General features: G+C 42.6%; 1 protein-coding gene across 2 annotated transcripts in view; it reads right to left on the bottom strand.

Moving 5' to 3' along the window:
* LOC124015696 (serum response factor-like) overlaps positions 1 to 22869 on the bottom strand; it is a 34288-nt gene extending 11419 nt beyond the window's left edge. The window contains exons 1-2 of one of the 2 annotated variants that reach the window (XM_046331100.1): positions 21917 to 22869; positions 14595 to 14864 (exon numbers count right to left, since the gene is read on the bottom strand). In XM_046331100.1, coding sequence (XP_046187056.1) covers positions 14595 to 14864; positions 21917 to 22255 — 609 coding nt within the window. In that variant the 5' untranslated portion in view covers positions 22256 to 22869. The remainder of the gene's footprint in view (positions 1 to 14594; positions 14865 to 21916) is intronic. The other variant, XM_046331101.1, reaches the window with a different exon arrangement.
* Between the last annotated feature and the right edge of the window lie 2052 nt (positions 22870 to 24921).

The following is a 24921-nucleotide window of genomic DNA, read 5'->3' on the forward strand; positions in this document are numbered from 1 at the left end:
CATCAGCCAGGAAGCATAGGAACTGAGAAGTGGTCTGTGGTCCCCACCTGCAGAACCACTCCTTTATTGGGGGTGTCTTGCTAATTGCCTATAATTTCCACCTGTTGTCTATTCCATTTGCACAACAGCATGTGAAATTTATTGTCAATCAGTGTTGCTTCCTAAGTGGATAGTTTGATTTCACAGAAGTGTGATTAACTTAGAGTTACATTGTGTTGTTTAAGTGTTCCCTTTATTTTTTTGAGCAGTGTATATGGTAAAAAGTAGAAGCCTAAGTATCATTGTCCATTAGTTTACTCCAATTAAGGGAGGGGTGTAAGGGTTAGTAAATAATAAAAGGAAAATATTAAATACATTTCAAATAATATACCTTGCATTCAAAAAGTATTCACACCCCTTCACCTTTTCCAATTTTGTTCCGTTAACAGCCTTATTCTAACGGTTTAAATTAAACGTTTTCCTCAATGTACACACAATACCCCATAACGACAAAGCAAAAACAGGTTTAGAAATGTTTGCTAATATATTTTTTAAACAGAAATACCTTAAGTATTCAGACCCTTTGCTATGAGACTCAAAATTGAGCTCAGGTGCATCCTGTTTCCATTGATCATCCTTGAGAGGTTTCTACAACTTGATTGGAGTCCACCTGTGGCAAATTCAGCTGATTGGACATGGTTTGGAAGGGCACACACCTGTCCTCCATGCTTCACGTTGGGAACCACACATGCAGAGATCATCCTACTCTGCGTCTAACAAATACAGCGGTTGGAACCAAACATCGCAAATTTGGACTACGACAAAAAGGACAGATTTCCACTGGTCTAATAATATCCATTGCTCATGTTTTTTAGCCAAAGAAAGTCGACCACGAAGTCCTGATTCACGCAGTCTCCTCTGAACAGTTGATACTGAGATGTCTGTTACTTGAACTCTGAAGCATTTTTTGGGGGCTGCAATTTCTGAGGCTGGTAACTAATGAACTTATCCTCTGCAGCAGAGATAACTCTGGGTCTTCCTTCATGCCCTTCTTGCGTTGAGCAATCCCGTATCCCGGAGCGTAATCATAGACTCAAGCTCATTACCATTACGCAACGTTAACTATTCATGAAAATCGCAAATGAAATGAAATAAATATATTGGCTCACAAGCTTAGCCTTTTGTTAACAACACTGTCATCTCAGACTTTCAAAATATGATTTTCAACCATAGCTACACAAGCATTTGTGTAAGAGTGATAGCTAGCATAGCATTAAGCCTAGCATTCAGCAGGCAACATTTTCGCAAAAACAAGAAAAGCATTCAGATAAAATCATTTACCTTTGAAGAACTGGATGTTTTCAATGAAGAGACTCTCAGTTAGATAGCAAATGTTCAGTTTTTCCAAAAATATTATTTGTGTAGGAGAAATCGCTCCGTTTTGTTCATCACGTTTGGCTAAGAAAAACCCCCAAAATGCAGTCATTACAACGCCAAACTCTTTTCCAAATTAACTCCATAATAATCTACAGAAACATGGAAAACATTATTTAGAATCAATCCTCAAGGAGTTTTTCACATATCTATTCGATGATAAATCATTCGTGGCAGTTTGGTTTCTCCTCTGAACCAAATGGAAAAATGCATGCAGCTGGAGATTACGCAATAATTTCGACAAGAGGACACCAAGCGGACACCTGGTAAATATAGTCTCTTATGGTCAATCTTCCAATGATATGCCTACAAATACGTCACAATGCTGCAGACACCTTGGGGAAACGACAGAAAGTGTAGGCTCATTCCTGGCGCATTCACAGCCATATAAGGAGACATTGGAACACAGCGCATTCAAAATCTGGCGCACTTCCTGTATGAAATTTCATCATGGTTTCGCCTGTAGCATTAGTTCTGTGGCACTCACAGACAATATCTTTGCAGTTTTTGAAACGTCAGTGTTTTCTTTCCAAAGCTGTCAATTATATGCATAGTCGAGCATCTTTTCGTGACAAAATATCTTGTTTAAAACGGGAACGTTTTTCATCCAAAAATTAAATACTGCCCCCAGAGTTTCAAGAGGTTAAAGTAATGGGCTGTTGTTTCTCTATGCTTATTTGAGCTGTTCTTGCCATAATATGGACTTGGTCTTTTACTAAATCGGGCAATTATTTTATTTTAACTAGGCACACCTGTTAACCTCTTAGGTCGACCCAACACGCAGGCGTCCCATCTAGACATCTGGAAATGCAAATGCACTACGCTAAATGCTAATAGCACTCGTTAAAACTCAAACGTTCATTAAAACACACATTCAGGGTACTGAATTAAAGCTACACTCGTTGTGAATCCAGCCAACAAGTTAGATTTTTAAAATGCTTTTCGGCGAAAGCATGAGAAGCTATTATCTGACCCCTAAAGACCCGCAGGGGACGTAAACAAAATAATTAGCATAGTCGGCGCTACACAAAACGCAGAAATAAAATATAAAACATTCATTACCTTTGACGATCTTCTTTGTTGGCACTCCTAGATGTCCCATAAACATCACTATTGGGTCTTTTTTTTCCGATGAAATCGGTCCATATATAGCCTAGATATCGATCTATGAAGACTGTGTGATCAAGGAAAAAAAAACTGTGTTTTATAAACGCAACGTCATTTTTTTAAATTAAAAAAAGTTGACGATAAACTTTCACAAAACACTTCGAAATACTTTTGTAATGCAACTTTAGTAAACATTACATTTTACATTTACATTTAAGTCATTTAGCAGATGCTCTTATCTAGAGCGACTTACAAATTGGTGCATTCACCTTATGACATCCAGTGGAACAGCCACTTTACAATAGTGCATCTAAATATTTTAAGGGAGGGGGGGTGAGAAGGATTACTTTATCCTATCCTAGGTATTCCTTAAAGAGGTGGGGTTTCAGGTGTCTCCGGAAGGTGGTGATTGACTCCGCTGTCCTGGCGTCGTGAGGGAGTTTGTTCCACCATTGGGGAGCCAGAGCAGCGAACAGTTTTGACTGGGCTGAGCGGGAACTGTACTTCCTCAGTGGTAGGGAGGCGAGCAGGCCAGAGGTGGATGAACGCAGTGCCCTTATTTGGGTGTAGGGCCTGATCAGAGCCTGGAGGTACTGAGGTGCCGTTCCCCTCACAGCTCCGTAGGCAAGCACCATGGTCTTGTAGCGGATGCGAGCTTCAACTGGAAGCCAGTGGAGAGAGCGGAGGAGCGGGGTGACGTGAGAGAACTTGGGAAGGTTGAACACTAGACGGGCTGCGGCGTTCTGGATGAGTTGTAGGGGTTTAATGGCACAGGCAGGGAGCCCAGCCAACAGCGAGTTGCAGTAATCCAGACGGGAGATGACAAGTGCCTGGATTAGGACCTGCGCCGCTTCCTGTGTGAGGCAGGGTCGTACTCTGCGGATGTTGTAGAGCATGAACCTACAGGAACGGGCCACCTCCTTGATGTGGGCTGCGCCGGATATGCCCAACGCCGAGAGGGTGGCCCAACGCCGAGAGGGTGGCCCAACGCCGAGAGGGTGGCCCAACGCCGAGAGGGTGGCCCAACGCCGAGAGGGTGGCCCAACGCCGAGAGGGTGGCCCAACGCCGAGAGGGTGGCCCAACGCCGAGAGGGTGGCCCAACGCCGAGAGGGTGGCCCAACGCCGAGAGGGTGGCCCAACGCCGAGAGGGTGGCCCAACGCCGAGAGGGTGGCCCAACGCCGAGAGGGTGGCCCAACGAGAGGGTGGCCCAACGCCGAGAGGGTGGCCCAACGCCGAGAGGGTGGCCCAACGCCGAGAGGGTGGCCCAACGCCGAGAGGGTGGCCCAACGCCGAGAGGGTGGCCCAACGCCGAGAGGGTGGCCCAACGCCGAGAGGGTGGCCCAACGCCCGCCGAGAGGGTGGCCCAACGCCGAGAGGGTGGCCCAACGCCGAGAGGGTGGCCCAACTCGGAGAGGGTGGCCCAACTCGGAGAGGGTGGCCCAACTCGGAGAGGGTGGAGAGGAGGATCTGATGGTTCACAGTATCGAAGGCAGCCGATAGGTCTAGAAGGATGAGAGCAGAGGAGAGCGAGTTAGCTTTAGCGGTGCGGAGCGCCTCCGTGATACAGAGAAGAGCAGTCTCAGTTGAATGACTAGTCTTGAAACCTGACTGATTTGGATCAAGAAGGTCATTCTGAGAGAGATAGCGGGAGAGCTGACCAAGGACGGCACGTTCAAGAGTTTTGGAGAGAAAAGAAAGAAGGGATACTGGTCTGTAGTTGTTGACATCGGAGGGATCGAGTGTAGGTTTTTTCAGAAGGGGTGCAACTCTCGCTCTCTTGAAGACGGAAGGGACGTAGCCAGCGGTCAGGGATAAGTTGATGAGCGAGGTGAGGTAAGGGAGAAGGTCTCCGGAAATGGTCTGGAGAAGAGAGGAGGGGATAGGGTCGAGCGGGCAGGTTGTTGGGCGGCCGGCCGTCACAAGACGCGAGATTTCATCTGGAGGGCAGTGTGAGCAGAACCAGCGGTGTCGTTTGACTTAGCAAACGAGGATCGGATGTCGTCGACCTTCTTTTCAAAATGGTTGACGAAGTCATCTGCAGAGCGGGAGGAGGGGGGGGAGGGGGAGGAGGATTCAGGAGGGAGGAGAAGGTGGCAAATAGCTTCCTAAGGTTAGAGGCAGATGCTTGGAATTTATAGTGGTAGAAAGTGGCTTTAGCAGCAGAGACAGAGGAGGAAAATGTAGAGAGGAGGGAGTGAAAGGATGCCAGGTCCGCACGGAGGCGAGTTTTCCTCCATTTCCGCTCGGCTGCCCGGAGCCCTGTTCTGTGAGCTCGCAATGAGTCGTCAAGCCACGGAGCGGGAGGGGAGGACCGAGCCGGCCTGGAGGACAGGGGACATAGAGAGTCAAAGGATGCAGAAAGGGAGGAGAGGAGGGTTGAGGAGCCAGAATCAGGAGATAGGTTGGAGAAGGTTTGAGCAGAGGGAAGAGATGATAGGATGGAAGAGGAGAGAGTAGCAGGGGAGAGAGAGTGAAGGTTGGGACGGCGCGATACCATCCGAGTAGGGGCAGTGTGGGAAGTGTTGGATGAGAGCGAGAGGGAAAAGGATACAAGGTAGTGGTCGGAGACTTGGAGGGGAGTTGCAATGAGGTTAGTGGAAAAACAGCATCTAGTAAAGATGAGGTCGAGCGTATTGCCTGCCTTGTGAGTAGGGGGGGAAGGTGAGAGGGTGAGGTCAAAAGAGGAGAGGAGTGGAAAGAAGAAGGCAGAGAGGAATGAGTCAAAAGGTAGACGTGGGGAGGTTAAAGTCGCCCAGAACTGTGATAGGTGAGCCGTCCTCAGGAAAGGAGCTTATCAAGGCATCAAGCTCATTGATGAACTCTCCGAGGGGACCTGGAGGGCGATAAATGATAAGGATGTTAAGCTTGAAAGGGCTGGTAACTGTGACAGCATGAAATTCAAAGGAGGCAATAGACAGATGGGTAAGGGGAGAAAGAGAGAATGACCACTTGGGAGAGATAAGGATCCCGATGCCACCACCCCGCTGACCAGAAGCTCTCGGGGTGTGCGAGAACACGTGGGCGGACGAAGAGAGAGCAGTAGGAGTAGCAGTGTTATCTGTGGTGATCCATGTTTCTGTCAGTGCCAAGAAGTCGAGGGACTGGAGGGAGGCATAGGCTGAGATGAACTCTGCCTTGTTGGCTGCAGATCGGCAGTTCCAGAGGCTACCGGAGACCTGGAACTCCACATGGGTCGTGCGCGCTGGGACCACCACATTAGGGTGGCAGCGGCCACGCGGTGTAGAGCGTTTGTATGGTCTGTGCAGAGAGGAGAGAACAGGGATAGACAGACACATAGTTGACAGGCTACAGAAGAGGCTACGCTAATGCAAGGAGATTGGAATGACAAGTGGACTACACGTCTCGGATGTTCAGAAAGTTAAGCTTACGTAGCAAGAATCTTATTGACTAAAATGATTAAAATGATACAGTACTGCTGAAGTAGGCTAGCTGGCAGTGGCTGCGTTGTTGACACTACACTAATCAAGTCGTTCCGTTGAGTGTAATAGTTTCTACAGTGCTGCTATTCGGGGGCTAGCTGGCTAGCTAGCAGTGTTGATTACGTTACGTTGCGTTAAAAGAACGACAATAGCTGGCTAGCTAACCTAGAAAATCGCTCTAGACTACACAATTATCTTTGATACACAGACGGCTATGTAGCTAGCTATGTCAAAATCAAACCGTTGTGCTGTAATGAAATGAAATGAAAAATGTGATACTACCTGTGGAGCGAAGCGGAATGCGACCAGGTTGTTGAGTGCGGACGTTCAATTCAGTAGACGTTGGCTAGCTGTTGGCTAGCTAGCAGTGTCTCCTACGTTAAGGACGACAAATAGCTGGCTAGCTAACCTCGGTAAATTAAGATAATCACTCTAAGACGACACGCGCTAAACTACACAATTATCTTGGATACGAAGACAGCAAAGACAACTATGTAGCTAGCTAACACTAATCAAGTCGTTCAATTGAGTGTAATAGTTTCTACAGTGCTGCTATTCGGTAGACGGTGGACGTATGCTAGCTGGCTAGCTGCTGGGCAGATAGCAGTGTAGACTACGTTAGGACGACGAAATACGAAGTTGCAATGGAAGTGCTGACTGTTTCACTTTGTTGTCCTCTTTCTTTTCCTTTTTCTTCTGTCCTTCTTTTGTCCTTATTTTGTCTTCCTTTCTTCTGTTAACTAGATATTTTTTGTTGTTATTCTTTGTAAGCTAGCTAGCTTCTTCCAGGAGAGTCCCTAGCAACTGCTTAGCAACAAGTAAACAATTCTGCCAGCAATTCAGCTAGCTAAGATAACTGTACAATTTTATGAAAAATAGTTAATTTTTCAAAAGCCTGTCTTTTTGGTTTGTTCCTTGTTTTGTCTTCTATTGAGTCTTGCAGTTCTCTTGATTTTTTCGATGTACTTCACTCTAAAAAACCATTTAAATCTCAATATATACAGGAGCTCATTTTTCAGCAGCTGCTCAATTTAGAACTCCGGAACATAAACGTTAATAATCGATCAAATTGATCACGGGGCGATGTATATTCTATAGCTCTACCGTCTTGAAATAATGTCCGGATAAATCTCAACCAAAATATCCGGTCGGAGACCGGAAGAAATGGGCTGTCTCTTCTTCGTTTGACCAAGAAACAAAGCCTAGGCAATTGACAAGACTGGTGACATCGTGTGGAAGCTGTAGGAATTGCAATCTCGGCTCCAGGTAATGTGGTTTCCATTCAACAATACAATATATTTTCCCATTTTCAGTGATCAGATTTTCCCGCGCTTTTCGATGAAACGCAGGTTCTGTTATAGTCACAGCCATGATTTAACCACTTTTAGAAACGTCTGAGTGTTTTCTATCCACACATACTAATCATATGCATATACTATATTCCTGGCATGAGTAGCAGGGCGCTGAAATGTTGCGCGATTTTTTACAGAATGTTCGAAAAAGTAGGGGGTAGGATCAACAGGTTAATTGAAATGCGTTCCGGATGACTACCTCATGAAGCTGGTTTTAGAGAATGCCAAGAGTGTGCAAAGCTGTCATCAAGGCAAAGGGTGGCCACTTTGAAGAATCTCAAATATATTTTAACACTATTTTGGTTCCATATGTGTTATTTCTTAGTTTGATGTATTCACTATTCGACAATGTAGAAAATAGTAAAACTAAAGAAACCCTGGAATGAGTAGGTGTCCAAACTTTTGACTGGTACTGTACACACACAAATATGGGGGATTGGAAATGATGCAGACAATTAGAATGATAGAAGACAAGACAATTTATCTGCAATATTAAAGCTGATTTACCCCCTAAAAAAGATACTGAACAAAAATAAACATGGTCCCATGTTTCATTAGCTGAAATACAAGATCCCAGAAATGTTCCATACGCACAAAAAGTGTCTCCCCCCTCTCAAATGTTGGGCACAAGTTTGTTTACATACCTGTTGGTGAGCATTTCTCTAAGTATTTCTGTGTAATAAAGCTATTTTATGGTCGGGGGGGTGGGGGGGGACTCTACCCAGTCATGTAAAAATCTGTAGATTAGGGCTTAATGAATGTATTTAAATTGACTGACTTCCTTCTATAAACTAACTCAGTAAAATCTTTGAAATTGTTGCATGTTGCTTTTATATTTTTGTTCAGTAGTGTAGATGAGGGTGATCAAACTCATTCCATGGAGGCCCTAGTGTCTGCAGGTTTTTGTTTTTTTCCTTTCAATTAAGCCCTAGACCACCAGGTGGGGAGTTCCTTACTAATTAATAGTGATACACCGATGACATTTTTGGCCGATACCAATATCCAATATTTTCCAACCTCTTGGTGTTATGGGGCAGTATTTTCATTTTTGGAGAAAAAAAAACATTCCAGTTTTTAAACGGGATATTTTGTCAGGAAAATATGCTAGAATATGCATATAATTGCAGCTTTGGATAGAAAACACTAACGTTTCCAAAACTGTAAAGATATTGTCTGTGAGTATAACAGAACTGATGTTGCAGGCGAAAGCCTGAGAAAAATCCAATCCGGAAGTGCCCCAGGTTTTGAAAGCGCTGCGTTCCAATGACTCCCTATTCAGCTGTGAATGTACCATCAACGAGCTTACACTTTCTACGTATTCCCCAAGGTGTCTACAGCATTGTGACGTAGTTTTACGCATTTATGTTGAAGAATAGCCGTAGGCGGCCACATTGCGTAAGTGGTCACATTGTGGCTCCGAGAGAGATTCTTGCATAAAATACAGGTAGCCATTACTCCAATCGGTACAAGTGAAAAACGAATTGTCCCGACGGATATATTATCGAATAGATATTAGAAAAACACCTTGAGGATGGATTCTAAACAACGTTTGCCATGTTTCTGTTGATATTATGGAGCTAATTTGGAATATTTTTCGGCGTTGTGGCGACCGCAATTTCCGGGCGATTTCTCAGCCAAACGTGAAGAACAAACGGAGCTATTTCACCTACAAAAATAATATTTGGGGAATTTTTTTTACTTTGGCTGTCTACCTGGGAGTCTCGTGAGTGAAAACATCCGAAGTTCAAAGGTAAACAATTTAATTTGATTGCTTTTCTGATTTCCGTGACAAGGTTGACTGCTGCTAGCAAGGCATAATGCTATGCTAGGCTATGATAAACTTACACAAATACTTGTCTAGCGTTGTCGGTAAAGCATATTTTGAAAGTCAGATGACAGGGTGATTAACAAAAGGCTAAGCTGTGTTCCAATATATTTCACTTGTGATTTTCATGAATAGGAATATTTTCTAGGAAGATTTATGTCCGTTGCGTTATGCTAATTAGTGTCAGATGATGACAACGGTACCGTTCACGGGATGGGGTGTCTCTACAGGTTAATATTAGTGGACTTTGTGGTTAGCCCTCAAAATAAAAGTATGGCATATTTATATTTGTATACATTTGCATCACTATCAATTACATACTTTTATTTTGAAGGCAAATTGCAAATTCCACTATTGTGGCTAGCTTCACAACACATCCCGGCCCAGTCGAGCCTCACTAGAGGAAGCTAGCCGGCTGCTTATAACGTTAGCTTTGGGCAACAGGGTTAAGTTGACTATTTATTTTCATGAACTGAAGTTAAATTTCAATAGGCGAACAAAAATACTTACTCACAAGGATTCATAAATCATTGCTAAGAATGAAAATAACTGAGGTTTCTACTGGTCATTGTTTTCAGGCTGATTGTATTGGTGCTAGCTAGGTAAATTTACCAAGCTGAAGCTAGCTACCCCAGAAGTTGCGGTCAAACAAATGCTTTATTACCAACGCGGTATTGTAAACACATTGTTGGGGCCGGTGTTTGCAGACTTTTTGTACAGCTTTGACAGTACTACTGTATCTTTGACACGCGAAGACCCAAACGCCATTCCATAGTATGTCTGAAGCAGTGACGCTATTACTGTGCAACTCCGGTAGGGCAACATCTGAAAAATAGCGCACTTGGTAGTGTGTACTGGTGCTCGACCAGTCAGCGAAAGCCAACATCACCCACGACAGAGAACGGTTGATCGTCAAGGGCAATAAATTCCATTATCTTGGTTTTAATGGATTTCTCCTTTGTTGTCTCGCTGAAATGTTACTCTTTCAAATGACTGCTCGACGTGTTGACTGCTCGATACACACAGCAGACATAGTGGGCTAGGTTAGGAATGCTGTGTTGCACGTGTAGCGCTGCATTTTACGTGGTGTCATTATGTTATGCATCTACGTTATATAGGTATGCACGTCAGCTTTGACATCGTTTTTTTCACATCGTTATTAAACTAGACATCCGATATGTTCACCAATATATTATGCATCCCTACTAATTAGTGACCTTAATTCATAAATCAAGTACAAGAGGAGCGAAAACCCGCGGACACTTGGCCCTCTGTAATGAGTTTGGTATATATATTTTCCATAACCAAAAATATTGTATTTTAAGCTGGTGTACAAAACTTTAACCTCTACAGGATGGGTGTCCCTAAACCAGGACGGTTGTTGCTAATGTGTGCTAATTTTGACTAGAATGACATTGTATACAACAGCTAGCTTTCCAGGACATAGACATGTCTTATATGGGCAGAAATCTTAAATTATTGTTAATCTAACTGCAGTGTCCAATTAACAATAGCTATTACTACAGTGAACAAAATACCATGCTATTGTTTAAATGCACAACAACAAAAAATGTATCATCACGGCAACTGGTTGGATACATTCCCCTCTGAAGGTAAATAATGTACTTATTTTCAGTAATCTTGCTCCGTTTTGTTATCCTCTGTATGTAGCATAGTTTTGTTCGATAAAATACATTTTTTGTTCAAATGTAGGAATTGGAGTCTACAGGTTGACCCCACTGCTGTCTCTGGCTCCACACCCACCCTACCATCTAGATGTGTGAAAGTGACATTCCTGGGTGTATAAACTTAATTGTTTTATTACCATAGCATTTTTGTATGTTCTCTAGTTATGTACTTGAAAACGTATCATTTCGGCACATTTGGACAAACTCCTGGCAGACTTGATACATAATATTGTGCAGTGATGTAATTCTTCACTGGAGCAGTCTGAAACTTTGCACACAGTGCTGCCATCTGATGGCCAAAATCTAAATGACAGCTATACTCCTATCTGAAAGTATGGCCTTTCTCGTGCATTTCATCTTTTACCAGATCTAATGTGTTATTCTCCTACATTAAATTAACATTCCCACAAACTTCAAAGTGTTTCCTTTTAAATGGCATCAATAATATGCATATCTGTGCTTCAGGTCCTGAGCTACAGGCAGATTTGGGTATGTCATTTTAGGCGAAAATTGAAAAAAAGGGGGGCTATCCCTATTAAGGGGTTTTTAAGTAAAAGATGCAAAAACGAAACTTAAGATCAGCAAGCATAGATATAGCGCATATAAAAACAGATATACTGCTTCATAGACTTGCGTTCAATGAGAATGACATGCGAATGTCATATGTGAATTTGGCCGGGTCGCCCAAAGGTGACATATTGCAGCTTTATGTAAATCAGGTGTTAAATGAGATGAAAAGGAGACTGGAGTGCCACTTTAATAGTTGCCATGTACTTTCTGAGCTTGCATTGGGTGTATTCACCATCACCTGCATTGTTTACGTGTGTCCTGTTTATAGCACAGCAGAGAGAAAATGCACAGGTGTGTGCTGCAGTTCTACTAAGATGTAACAGTTTGTTTATTAACAAGCTTTAAACTAAGCCAAACTGCAAAGGGAAAACTTGAACAGAAACATTTTGGTAGTAGGCTGGCTGGCTACTACTCAACAGCAGGAAATGTCAAGTGTGCCAAATCAAATCAATGTTAATGCGAGTGTAGCGAAATGCTTGTGCTTCTAGTTCCGACAATGCAGTAATAACCAACAAGTAATCTAACTAACAATTCCAAAACTAAAGTCTTATACACACAAGTGTAGGGGGATAAAGAATATGTACATAAAGATATGAATGAGTGATGGTACAGAGCGGCATAGGAAAGATACAGTGTGCCGACAGCAATGCTGCATTCAGCCGCACCTTTGTTCCAGCAGCACAATTCTTTTTATTTTTTATTTTTTTTACCTTTGAAGCGCTTATGAAAATGTAAATAAAATGTAAAAAAACAACATTTGTTAGTGGTTATACTTATTTCAATTGAATATAGTCAGAAACCTAATTAAATGAAAAATATCTTTGGAACCGGTATCGAATTGAAGGAACCGGGATCAAAGTGTCAACGATGGAACATTTTAACCCTAGCCTTTTTGGGGGCCCACAGCGAGGTACTACCTCAGGGGTATCAAACTAATTCCACAGAGGGCAGAGTGTAGGTTTTTTCCTTTCAATAAAGACCTAGACAACCAGATGAGGGGAGTTCTTTACTAATTAGTGACATTAATACATCAATCAAGTACGAGGTGGAGTGAAAACCCTCACACTCGGCCCATAAAACAAAAATAAACCGACTCAACTGACCGTATTCAGCGTCTTGCATTCATTAGTCTAGGGCACTTGGTTTCCTTTTTTCTTTCTAGAGGACATCTACATTAGTCTATTTGAACAAGTTATCCCTCTGAGCACAAGTCCATTTCCTCCGCAATAAACATTTGCTGAACGAGTTGCTTCCAAGAGGGGACAAAACTAGTAAACAAACACCCCGGGGGCCCCGCGGCTCACCTGTCAGGAAATAGCACCATGCAACGGGCTCACTCTCTTTACTGAGAGCAAAGCAAACAATGAAAATCTAGGTTGAGTGTAATGCCCTACTAAGTTTGTGTTGGATGGCCTGTTTCTTGTTATGACACTGACTGTGGGCGTCTGGCTGTGGTCTGATTGAGTCCAGAACCCAAGCCCAGCCCACTTTTGCTCCTGAACAGCGTCCCTGTCCATCTGTATTTCAGTGTTCCTGACAACTTACTTGCACCAGCATGCGGCTCTACCTTGTCATCAGCACTCTGTCTTTCTATCAGTGCTTTGCACAACACCACAGCTGAGGTGACTAGTCAGACAGAAACCCCTTTAAATAGAAACTTTCTCTCCCCAGAGTGAGCAGTGAGGATTCCTCCCACCACGGCACCTGTGAGCTAAAGTAGTACCGTAGTTCATCACCAACAACCAATTGTATTTCAAAGCAAGTCTGCCTTTTGGTTGAGTAAAGAAGCTTAATGAGCTGAAAAATCCAGAATCTTCGCCATCACTCATAATTAACACTACCGCATGTTCTCTTTTCATTAAACTAACTGCGCATCATGACATGATTTGTTATCACTTATCATAAGCTTCTCTGCTTTAAAATGGGGGTCAATGGTCTATCCATTAATAAAAATATTAATGTGAACTTGTGTAGCTCACGCTATATTTCCAAAGCGAAAAGTGTAGGCCTGTGCCTGGTGAATTAACCAGCAACATGACCATCCGAGGAAGCTACCGTTTATTCCCCTCGGTATTAAGCCAGGTGAGAGATGAAACTGACAACAAGTGGTTGACAGTAAAGCGCAAAACTAGCCCAACAAAGGCCCTTTTTATTTACTCAAGCAAAAGATTTAGCCTCAGGTTGGCGTACATCGCTGAACCTCCTCACATAAAAGCTCACCACGTTTCCTTGAAAATCGCTGAAAACAGCTGCAGCTTATATGGAATGCAATCAGCCCTCTGCCAAGAGAGAAACTAGAGGAAACCATCCCATATATGGACAAAGAGGCCAAATATGATTTTCTCAATCTACTGTGAAGCATTTTTTTGTTTTTCATTTGCCCATGAATAACAGTGAAGTCTAAGGAGACGTACCAGTTAACCCATTGGTCAGCTTTGGTTAAAGGACCCATGTAGTGATGTCAACCGTTTAAGCAAAATGATGGTCCTGTGATGTTGTACTATGACTTTGATCCAGTTTTTGTTGTTGCGTGAAGACATTTTTTTTAGTGTCTACAAAAGGTTTCTCTGGCTGGAAAGTGTTTTCTCCCACACACACACTTTACCAGAATAAGGAGGTATTATATTATATATGCCATTTAGCAGACGCTTTTATCCAAAGCGACTTACAGTCATGTGTGCATACATTCTACGTATGGGTGGTCCCGGGGATCGAACCCACTACCCTGGCGTTACAAGCGCCATGCTCTACCAACTGAGCTACAGATGGACCAGAAGGTGAAACTACCACTGGCTAGTGCCTTTAATTCTAAGACCGCTAAAACACCTTTGCTTTTCAAGGGAATGCTACTACAAGTTAAGACATTCTACACTGGTTCTCTTTCCAGCACTGCATAGTAACATAGCAAACCTCCTTGGTTCTGAAGCCTGTGCCCATTTCCCAACAAGATAAAGAATGAACAGAGCAACAATATACCTCTTCTACATACTATATTATTATTATTATTATTACACACAGTATGCAAAAAAAGTGTGACAACAGGTTTGTTGATCTAGGAGTTTGAAAAAATACCTCCATACAACTGCTAGGCTAAAAGCACCATATAAGACAGCATTAGGTAACTTGATGCATGGTAACCCAGATGCTCTGAAGCAGCTATCGGTTGCGTTAACCCCAGGAGACTGTAACCACCTCACCTTGGTGGGCTCTGTGCAGCCGTCACCCTCCGACACCTGGTAGGTGAGGTCCGTCTCCTCGAAGCCTGTGGCGCTCATGCGCTGGTCGGTGGACGGGTCATTGCGGGGCGGAGAGTCAGGTGAGTTGAGGCACGTCTGGATGAGCGCCTTGCCCGTCTCGCTGGTAATCATGGGCTGGAGCTTGCGTGTGGCAAATGTGTAGACGTGGCCTGTCTCGCTGGCCACCAGGAGGAGGACCTGGGTTCCCGTTAGAGTGGAGAGCTCATAGGCCTGGGGGAGTGGGAAGAGTGATGAGAGAACATCAGGCATCAAAGCAAACTTAATGTAGCCCTTTCCACCCACAGTCATGTCATCCCGTATACGGGTCATTGATAAGTGCCTAAATTGGAACGCAGTGGCTGTAGTGACATGCTATACATGACGTCAGAGCTCAGGTTCGCCACTTCACAGTGCTGTAAGGGTTTTAACTGACAGCTGTTATAAACTTGAGCATGTGCGCGATGCCTCCAACCTTCCTGCTAATTGGGCTACCTCTGCACATGTAAATAGAGAAGAGTCGGTGTTCTGAAAGATAATACGTTGAGGGTTACAATAAATACCGCTTCGTCATACAAGCAAACTACACACCCGTGAGTCCAAATGTACATCACATTTCCATATTTGAAGACATGTAATTTACAGTATCAAGGTTTATGATCGCTATGTTTGATCCACAGTTACAAGGATGACATGCGTTACGCCCTGAAGAGAATGAGTTTGTTGTATTGTGAAGAAAATTAGACACGGAACACACACTTGAATGCACTCATGACTCCATTCTATACGCACCAAAATGACAAAATCAGTTTCTCTGAAGTGATTTTGGGGTAGTTGTTTTACATATTTTGCTACTACTATCACCACCGATCAGTGGTCTAGTCACACATCAGAGCATTATATTAGCCTCACAGAATGGAATCTTTTAAATAAATGCCTTCAAACATCACACTTTCCCGACGACCACACAGTTGAAGCTATAGCAGAGGGGCTCATTGATGCTCTCGCCTCCTGGGGACTCAGTCAAGACAGACAGGCCTGCATTACGATGGATAGTGGTGCGAACGTGATGAAGGTTGCTCAAATCAACAAATGGACCCGACTGCAATGTTTTGGACATCTTCTGCACTTGGCCATTGGTAAGTAACCTTGTCAATTGTGTATATTGAAGTGATTGGTTATATTAAACTAAATGTAACTAAATATATTTTTTCTCTCCATCAACTGATGAATAAATATTACATTTGTACATAACTAAAGGGATTATTGTGATTTACATTTCATTAAAATCTCTTGATTTCTCTTAGAGAGAGTGGGTAGACAAAATGGGTGGATCGAGCCATTGGAATGTGTAAGAAAGTGGTAGGTGCCTTTTCCTATTCGTGGAAAAAGAAGAGACATGTCAGTTGCTCAAAAAGAACAACCTACCCCAGCACAAGTTGGTGACAGAGTCACTTACCAGGTTTTGATCACGTCAAAAGATGATGCAAAGAGTACTGGAGCCGGAGAAAGCAATTTCACAGGTCTTGTCCAGAGACAAGAAGACCCGGGACTTACCTCCCACCTATACAGATATAGATGTTCTCGAGTCCATCAACCAGGCATTGACCCCACTCCTAGAATTCAGATGCTCTGTCTGGTGAGTCTTATCTGAAGCCAGTACTACACCTGTTCAATACAGAGGTCATGAAACCTGATGGTGAAACAGAGCTCATCCAAACCATCAAAACGATAGTCATGGACTATGATGACCTAGCCACAGATGACCTCCTGAACATCTCCTGATTCTGACAGTGAAACTAATCCACTGGACTGGTGGAAGATCCACCAAAAGAAAGAAAAAAAACTTTCCCAAAGTCAGCCATCTGGCAAAGAAAGGCTACCTGTGCATTCCTGCAACCAGCTCCCCCTCACAGTGCGTTTTTAGCACAGGTGGCAACATAGTGACCTGCCATAGGTCAGCTTTAAAGCCAGAAACTGTAGACAGACTTGTTTTTCTTGCTTGTAAGACAACTACCCCAACAAACTGTGATGTGCTATTAGGCTAACAGTTATAATGCATATTGACTTGCACTATTTTAAAATTGTATTTCTTGCTCATGACTTGTAAGGGTTTACAGCTCTACTTCGGACAAATAAGAAACATTAAAGCCTTTGGTTTGTTCAGGCATTCTAGAGTCTGAAGCAGATTTTTAAACATTATTTGATTAATATCAGGATAATTATTGTTATCGAATGAAACATTTAACACACACACACACACACCTTGTGATAATTATTAGCCATATCACCCAGCCCTAGCATCAATAGATAAAACAGGCCCTGGAATGAATCTTTATAAATATATTGTTACAATTGTGATACGGTAATAGGTTCAGTATAGCCTACAGTTTCAGTGAATATTCTTGTATGTCAAAATGGATGAATGACTACAAAAATGTGCATTTAGGATTTAGGCCTAGTGGTTTTCACAAGTCATTTGAGACCTCATGAAAAGCTGTATCTAAATGCAAAACCATTCATACAAACAGTTACACAAACAAACGTACAGTCAATAACACAATCCATGTACTGCCTAACACAGTACATGAATATTCAATGAACACTTTCTATAAATGTGCTCAGCGAACACACACAATTCCTTAGCACTGATGCAATGTGGTATGGCAGCAAGCACATCTAACCATGTATTTATTGATGTTGGAGAGAACAATCAATGTGGTCTCTGGGCTGTATTCCGACAAAGGCCAAGAGTGGAGAGTTAGGCTAAAGGTTATTGGGAGAGTAAGAGGTCAATATTTCTGAACAAGCGCATTATTTGCTTAGAGCAGTGTAGGGCCACATTCAGAAGGCAAACATTGTGGAACATTGCAAATAGAAATGTCATGAATATAACCAACAGGATTCCTTACTCAGTATTTCAGAAGGTCATGTTTGTTCTACACAGGCTCATAGTACCTCAACCCAGTGCCCTACTTAATGCAGCCTAGACCAAGCTTCCTTCCACCATGCATAGCCATTTCTTAAAAGCTTTTAAACGGCATCCCGGTGAGCACAAGCGGTTGTTTCCAAGGGGAACCCCACAGCCAAGCATAACATTGTGCCTTAGGCAGCAGAGAGCATGGCTCTAACAAGCCCAGGGCTCTCAGGCACTATGGGATAGTAGTAGTAGGAGGGAAATGGGATAGTTTTGTCAGCAGCCATTGGCCAGTTGTCTGCGTATGCTATTCAATGTATTGATGCACTTTATGGTGCTCATAAAACAGGGACAACATCAGAAAGCAACCAGTGTTAATTAGAAAACAAGGCACCGCTCCGATTGAAGGGTTGGGTTAAATGTGGAAGACACATTTCAGATGGATGCATTCAGTTGCGCAACTGACTCAGTATTCCCCTTCCCACACTGTATATGCACAAGTGGCATTGCCTCCTCATTGCAGAGTGGAAGGAACCCTGTGTTTGCCTAGGTACCCACAGAGGGTGTGTGTGCTTTGGCAGTGCACTATGGAGGAGCAGTGATAACTCAAAGCTCAGATTTTGTGGCACATCAAAGCAGTACCTTACTCTACCTTCCACATTGCAGTCTGATTTTATAAGCAAACCAGAGCCTCCTGGGGCTGCAGGTAGTTTAGTGGTTAAGAGAATTGGGCCAGTAAACGAAAGGTTGCTGGTTTGAATCCCAGAGCCGGCAAGGGGGAAGAATCTGCAAGGCAGTTAACCCACAAAAACACCTGCTCCCCGGGCACCGTGGATGTTGATTAAGGCAGCCCCCCGCACCTCTGAATCTGAGTGGTTGGGTTAAATGTGGAAGACATCAGATGAATGCATTCAGTTGTGCAACTGACTATGCAGCCCCTTTCCTTGCCTGTATTTTGTGAGAGAGGTTGACAAACTTTTTTTTAGCCCCTCCCTGCTGCATACAGCACACCTGGGTACAAAAATCAGTAAAGTACCCTGCCCTGAGCGGGATTATTTAACTCCCAAAGGCCTTTGCAGACTATGTCGGAATCAGTTTTAAGATTATCACACTATGATGTTACCAAATTAAAATCTTGATTTCAACTTGGCCAGATTGTACGATATGCTTAAGTTCTGTCTCCACATACGGCGATTTGATCTGCACATGTGGCAGCAGCACAAGCCTCACTATGCTTATGCACAAGTTCAGAAAAAAACTGAAAGTATGCATCTTACAAAGAGTCCACATACAAACTTTATACATCCAAACTCAGAATCAAATAGGCTTCCTCAAAATAACATGGTCGCTGTGGTAGAACATTGTGCATTTATCAAAATCCCATCAGGTGGCCTGACTTCATGCAGATGTGTCATGTAAACAAGATTAGGGAAATCATTATTTTTTTCACAGCATGTAGGCTAAAAGTTTAAAATCAAACTGTTATTAAATCTGACTATTCACAACAATATCAGGTGGTGTGAAAGGAAGGCCCAGAAAATCATTAAAGACTCCAGCCACCTAAGCCATAGACTTGTCTTTGCATCAAGTCTGACACCAACAGGCTCCTGAACAGCTTTTATCCCCATGCCATAAGACTGCTAAATAGCTGACAGAATGGCTACACAGACTGAGTTGACCCTTGTATTTTATTTTTGCACTGACGCTACACTCACATGCCAACACGACCATGTCTATAAGTCTTTGCCAACACGAACATGTCTATAAGTCTTTGCTAGGTAAAGCCCCGCCTTATCTCAGCTCACTGGTCACCAGAGCAGCACCCACCCGTAGCACGCACTCCAGCAGGTATATTTCACCGGTCACCCTGAAAGCCAACTCCTACTTTGGCCGCCTTTCCTCCCAGTTCTCTGCTGCCAATGACTGGAACAAATTGCAAAAATCACTGAAACTGGAGACTCATCTCCCTCACTAAATTTAAGCATCAACTGTCAGAGCAGCTTACAGATCATTGCAGCCAATTTAGGAAAACCGAGCCCATCCAAATACCTCATCCCCATACTGTTTTTATTTATTTTGCTCCTTTTGCACCCCAGAACCTCTACTTGCACATTAATCTTCTGCACATTATCACTCCAGTGTTTAATTGCTAAATTGTAATTATTTCACCACTATGGCCTAATGATTGCATTTACCTCCCTCTTACTTAATTTGCACACACTGTATATAGACTTGTCTATTGTGTTATTGACTGTACGTTTGTTTATTCCATGTGTAACTCTTCGTGTCTCACTGCTTTGCTTCATCTTGGCCAGGTCGCAGTTGTAAATGAGAACTTGTTCTCAACTGGCCTACCTGGTTAAATAAAAGTGAAATAAAATCAATAATAATAAATGCACACACATTTATAATGACTCGAAACACAATAATAATTTACACTGCTGCTACTCTGTTTATCATATCCTGATGCCTAGTCACTTTACCCCTATACATACCTACCTCTTATCACTCCAGTATCCCTGCACATTGTAAATATGGTATTATATATATATATATATATATATATGTATATAGCTCCTAACTTTTGCATGTTTTTGTTCTACCTTGTTATTTTGTGGCACTTGCAAGAAAGGCATTTCAGTGTACTTGTGCATGTGACATTAAAACTTGACACCCCCTGAGGAACACATGCATGCTGCAGTCCCATTTGACAGACTTATCTAGGATGGGGTTATCAGCCTACACATGAACCAACCTAAATGCAAAGTGTTATGCCCAACCAAACAGGCCAGATCAAACAATATTGAGTTGCCTTGAAAAGAAAGTGGCTTTGGCAGCAATAATTTGCATGCTCAGGTTTTTACTTGGCTAGCACTTGGGCAGGTGATTGCAGGAATGCATTAAAATGTTCTTCGCACTTTGATCCTCTGTAGAAGCCGAATTGCTATACACATCTAAAATCAGTCCTGCAACTTTATAGCAGCTCATGAAAAGTAGCTACCCTGGAAAACCTAATCAAGAACCATTCATGAAAACATTGTGTTTTGAATAAAATCTATAATAGGGCCTCAGACCATTGAACTCAAATTAGTTAGCTGTAAGTTACCACATAAAAAAATACTTGACAAATAGAACTCAATATCTACTGATGGTGTAAAATCAAGTTTCCTGAAAAGGTGTCCCGCAGGGATTGATTCTGGGTCCTGTACTTTTTAATGTTTACCAACAATAGACTTGTCTGCAATTTTTTTTTACCTGCACTTGTATGCCAATTATGCTGTTGTGTATGCTATTGCCCCCACTGTTGATCAGGCTCTCTGAACTACAGCATGCCTTTAATGTATTACAGAAAGACTTTGACCTCAAATTAGTACTGAATGCAGCTAAAACTAAGTAAGTGGTTTTCTAGAGCGCATAAAAATGTCTGATTTAAGCATATGTACTTTGAATGGTGTTCATATTAATCATGTCAGTGTTTACAAATATTTGGTCATTTCCTATATAAATAGGTCCCGCCTCTAGCTAAATAGTAGAAAGCAGATTGTTCAGTCGAAGTCGGTCCTAGACTATGGCGACATCGATATGAACGCAGCTGCCACTCAATTTAAGTCGTTTGTCGCCCATAAGAACTGCGTCTATTTAAATACTCATCAATGCATTCTCTACCAGAAAGTTGGTTGGCCCTCTGATGTCACGTAAGATGACACATTCCTAAGTTTTCATTCTTAAAGCACTTTTACATAAAGTCCCACTATAACTAACATCATTACTACAATTGAGACATACAAGTTTCCACACTGGTCTCGGGGATGGCTAACTCCGGAAATTCCTTTGGTCTCCGAGCTAACTAAAAGCTGATTTTACCTTTCGTGTACCTTATGTTTAACAATCTTCAAAATGTCCTTAAAATGTGACATGTGGGCTTCTAGTGCAATTCAGAAAGCTGATTAAGAACCTTATTACTGATGTTTTTTTATGACCGTGTTTTTCTTTCTGCTTGCGTTTATATTTTGATGTGAATTTCTGTGATTTATGTCATTCAGGGCTCATCTGTAAATGAGACCTTGAAGGTCTCAGTATGACTGTCTGATAAAATAAAATGTTATATCAATTCGTTAACTATAAGTTACATCACATGAGAAAGGGTCATCACTAGGTTAGCACAGTCACCGCCTATTTTAAAATGGATTGTAAACCTAAGCATACTGCTAACCGTATTCCTAACCTTAAATGAAGACAAAAGCACATTTCTACCATAGCCCAACACGTGTGCCTGTGAAACCGAACGTCTGCGCAGGTGTGGGAGCACGAGCACAGGTCGGCAGCATGTCTGCAATGAAAACAAAGAGACCGAATACTGACAACTAACCTTCTTCATAATGCCAGTCTTCCTCTTGCTAAAAGTTGTGTACCGCCGAAGTTTGTTGTCTATAAATTCCATTTTGATTTTGACTCGTCCGCGGGTTTTCTTGCCTGGCTTTGCCCCTGTTGCACCGCCATAACCTCCCGGGGGTAGCCCCACAGACGTCGCGGATGCAGCGACTTCCATCTCAGCCCTCTCCCGTTTCACCCCTCTTTTGTCCCCGGCTGAACCCATGGTCTCATCATCATCCCCGGAGTCGGACTCTGGTTCAGAGCCGCTGTACACCACATCGGCTGAGTACTGTCTGATTCTGTCGTCAAACCTTCCACCTTCGGCACCACTCATGTTCGTTCCTGGGTGATTAACTTGCAGAGCGGTCAACCCAGTCCCATTTCCAGGTCGTGAGAAATTATTCAAAAACTGTCCATTCCTCAGCTTGTTGGTGCAAATTACCTTGGAATCCAACTATTCTAGAGATATAACTAGTTAGTTAAATGGCATTTAGCTAACGTATTTATCAACAAGTAAAGCCTAGCTAGCTAGATATATAGTGCTGCTGCGGGTTCTGTGAGCTTTAGCAAAACACGATCAAATGAATAACCAGACTCGTGTAAACGAAATAAATTGACCATGGTATATAATTTACGATAACTGTGCAAAGTTGTAACGTTAGTTAGAAGTTATGTTTCCTCCTACAACTAATCAATCAAGCCCAACCCCCTACTCTTCTCCACTTAAGGACATTTCGATATACATCCATTGGTATTACTCCGCGATCACATATAATTCACCACGAAAACGCGTGACAATTCCCAGTCTCTCTTCCAATATAGACAATTTATGTTATTAACATCTGGAAAATGTACTCATTTGAAAATACATTTTAGATGTACAAGAGTAACCAATTTAGCGCGCATGAATTCTATCCGGCGAAACGTTCTTTCGAGATCTACTTTCCGCCATATACAGAGATACTACATTTCCTTTTATGGTGTTGTCGCTCCTTATTTGGTGAGTCATAGCTCCGAACCCTAGGCAGAGAGGAAGAGGGCGAAGCGAGAACATTTACTCCACCCAAACAATGTTTGTGTGAGATCAGCCCTTTTTGTATAAAAGGTCTATGACAGAGTGTCGAATTTCGTAAGGTTTATTTGATCAAATAGAAGTTACGTCATGTTTAGGCTGTTACAAATGTACTGATATAAAACTACATAGTTGTGCATGTTGTTATCACGCGTACCTGCCCTCTCATTGGCTAGAATGGTCCCACCGGATCTCGCCTGCCTTCAATCATTGAGGACAAGCATTTCCATTGTTAGAGCAGCCACTCGATTATCTTGTAAATATAAGAGATCACCTTTGCCCTGAACTTGGTTGTGATTGGACGAAAAGGCATCCACATAGTTTCGTAATTGAAAAGAGCCAAATGTGTCTTGGATAAAAGTGATTTTAAAATGGCAAACTACGTAACGTATGTTTTTTTTGCCAGTGATGTTTGAATATTTTTGCCTATAAAACTACCAACTTTACCTGTGTTCTAAAAGTAGGATGTGAAGTCAAATACCCCCCATTGTAAATGTGATGATAAATTCTCTAGCATTTTTAATTACAGCATTACTTTATTTACTCATAATGTAACAGTATATAACAATACATACAGCATTTCGATTCATATTCCATATTTGGGACTCTAGCGAATTTAACCTCGAAGACCCACCCTGTGAATTAGAAGTAAAACAACCATGCAACATGAAGTAGACAATTATGGGGAATAAGATACATTTGGAATACATGCATTTAAATAAATGTATCTTTATACGAGTTGTCTTGGAGATTCATCAAACAAATTCATGTTCGTTAGACTGTAGGCTTTCCTGTAGCCACAAGGTGGCGGTATACGTCTATGATTTCCACAGTCAGGGACGTTGTAAGGCAAGCCACGTTTCCTTTTTGTTCAGGTTTATGCAAGGAAAACTTTGCATGTAACAAACATACAACTGTTCTAGCACTCATGCTGCATTTTGAAGCAACTTGCAAACGCTTTCTCCAGCACTGCTTCCAAACTAGATGTGCATTCCAGGAGGTTGGTGGCACCAAACACATGGTTTCCAGGTGTTTAATGACATTCCATTTGCTCGGTTCCAGAGATTATTATTAGCTGCCCTCCCCTCAGTAGCCTCCACTTGTGCATTGTCATTCTGCCATAAGACTTGCTGCCTAAAGAACGTGGTGTGACCTACAACCTCATACACCAAATTTAGAAAAACACTGACTCGTATTAATTTCGAACCTATTCTACCTGACAGACAATCATACACTACATGACCAAAGTATGTGGACACCTGCTCGTCGAATATCTCATTCCAAAATCATGGCCATTCATACGGAGTTGGTCCCCCTTGCTGATATAATAGCCTGTACTCTTCTGGGAACGCTTTCCACCAGATGTTGGAACATTGCTGCAGGGACTTGCTTCCATTCAGCCACAAGAGCATTCGTGAGGTTGGGAAATTATGTTGGGCGATTAGCCCTGGCTCGCAGGTGGCATTTCAATTAATCCCAAAGGTGTTTGATGGGGTTGAGGTCAGGGCTCTGTGCAGGCCAGTCAAGTCATGCTGAAACAGGTAAGGGCCTTCCCCAAACTGTTGCCACAAGGTTGGACGCACAGAATCGTCTAGAATGTCATTGTATGCTGTGTGCGATTGCTTGGCCATGAAAACTAATTTCATGAAGCTCCTGATGAACTTCTTGTGCTAACGTTGCTTCCAGAGGCAGTTTGGAACGACTTCGCTGCTGAGCCGTTGATGCTCCTAGACGTTTCCACATCACAATAACAGCACTTACAGTTGACCGGGTCAGCTCTAGCAGGGCAGACATTTTATGAACTTGATGGAAAGGTGGCATGATGGAGGCACGTTGAAAGTCACTGAGCTCTTCAGTACGGGCCATTCTAATGCCAGTGTTTGTCTATGGAGATTTCATGGCTGTGTGCTCAACTTTTTTACACTTGT

The sequence above is a fragment of the Oncorhynchus gorbuscha genome, linkage group LG26 (assembly GCF_021184085.1).
Source record: "Oncorhynchus gorbuscha isolate QuinsamMale2020 ecotype Even-year linkage group LG26, OgorEven_v1.0, whole genome shotgun sequence".
Classification (NCBI taxonomy): domain Eukaryota; kingdom Metazoa; phylum Chordata; class Actinopteri; order Salmoniformes; family Salmonidae; genus Oncorhynchus; species Oncorhynchus gorbuscha.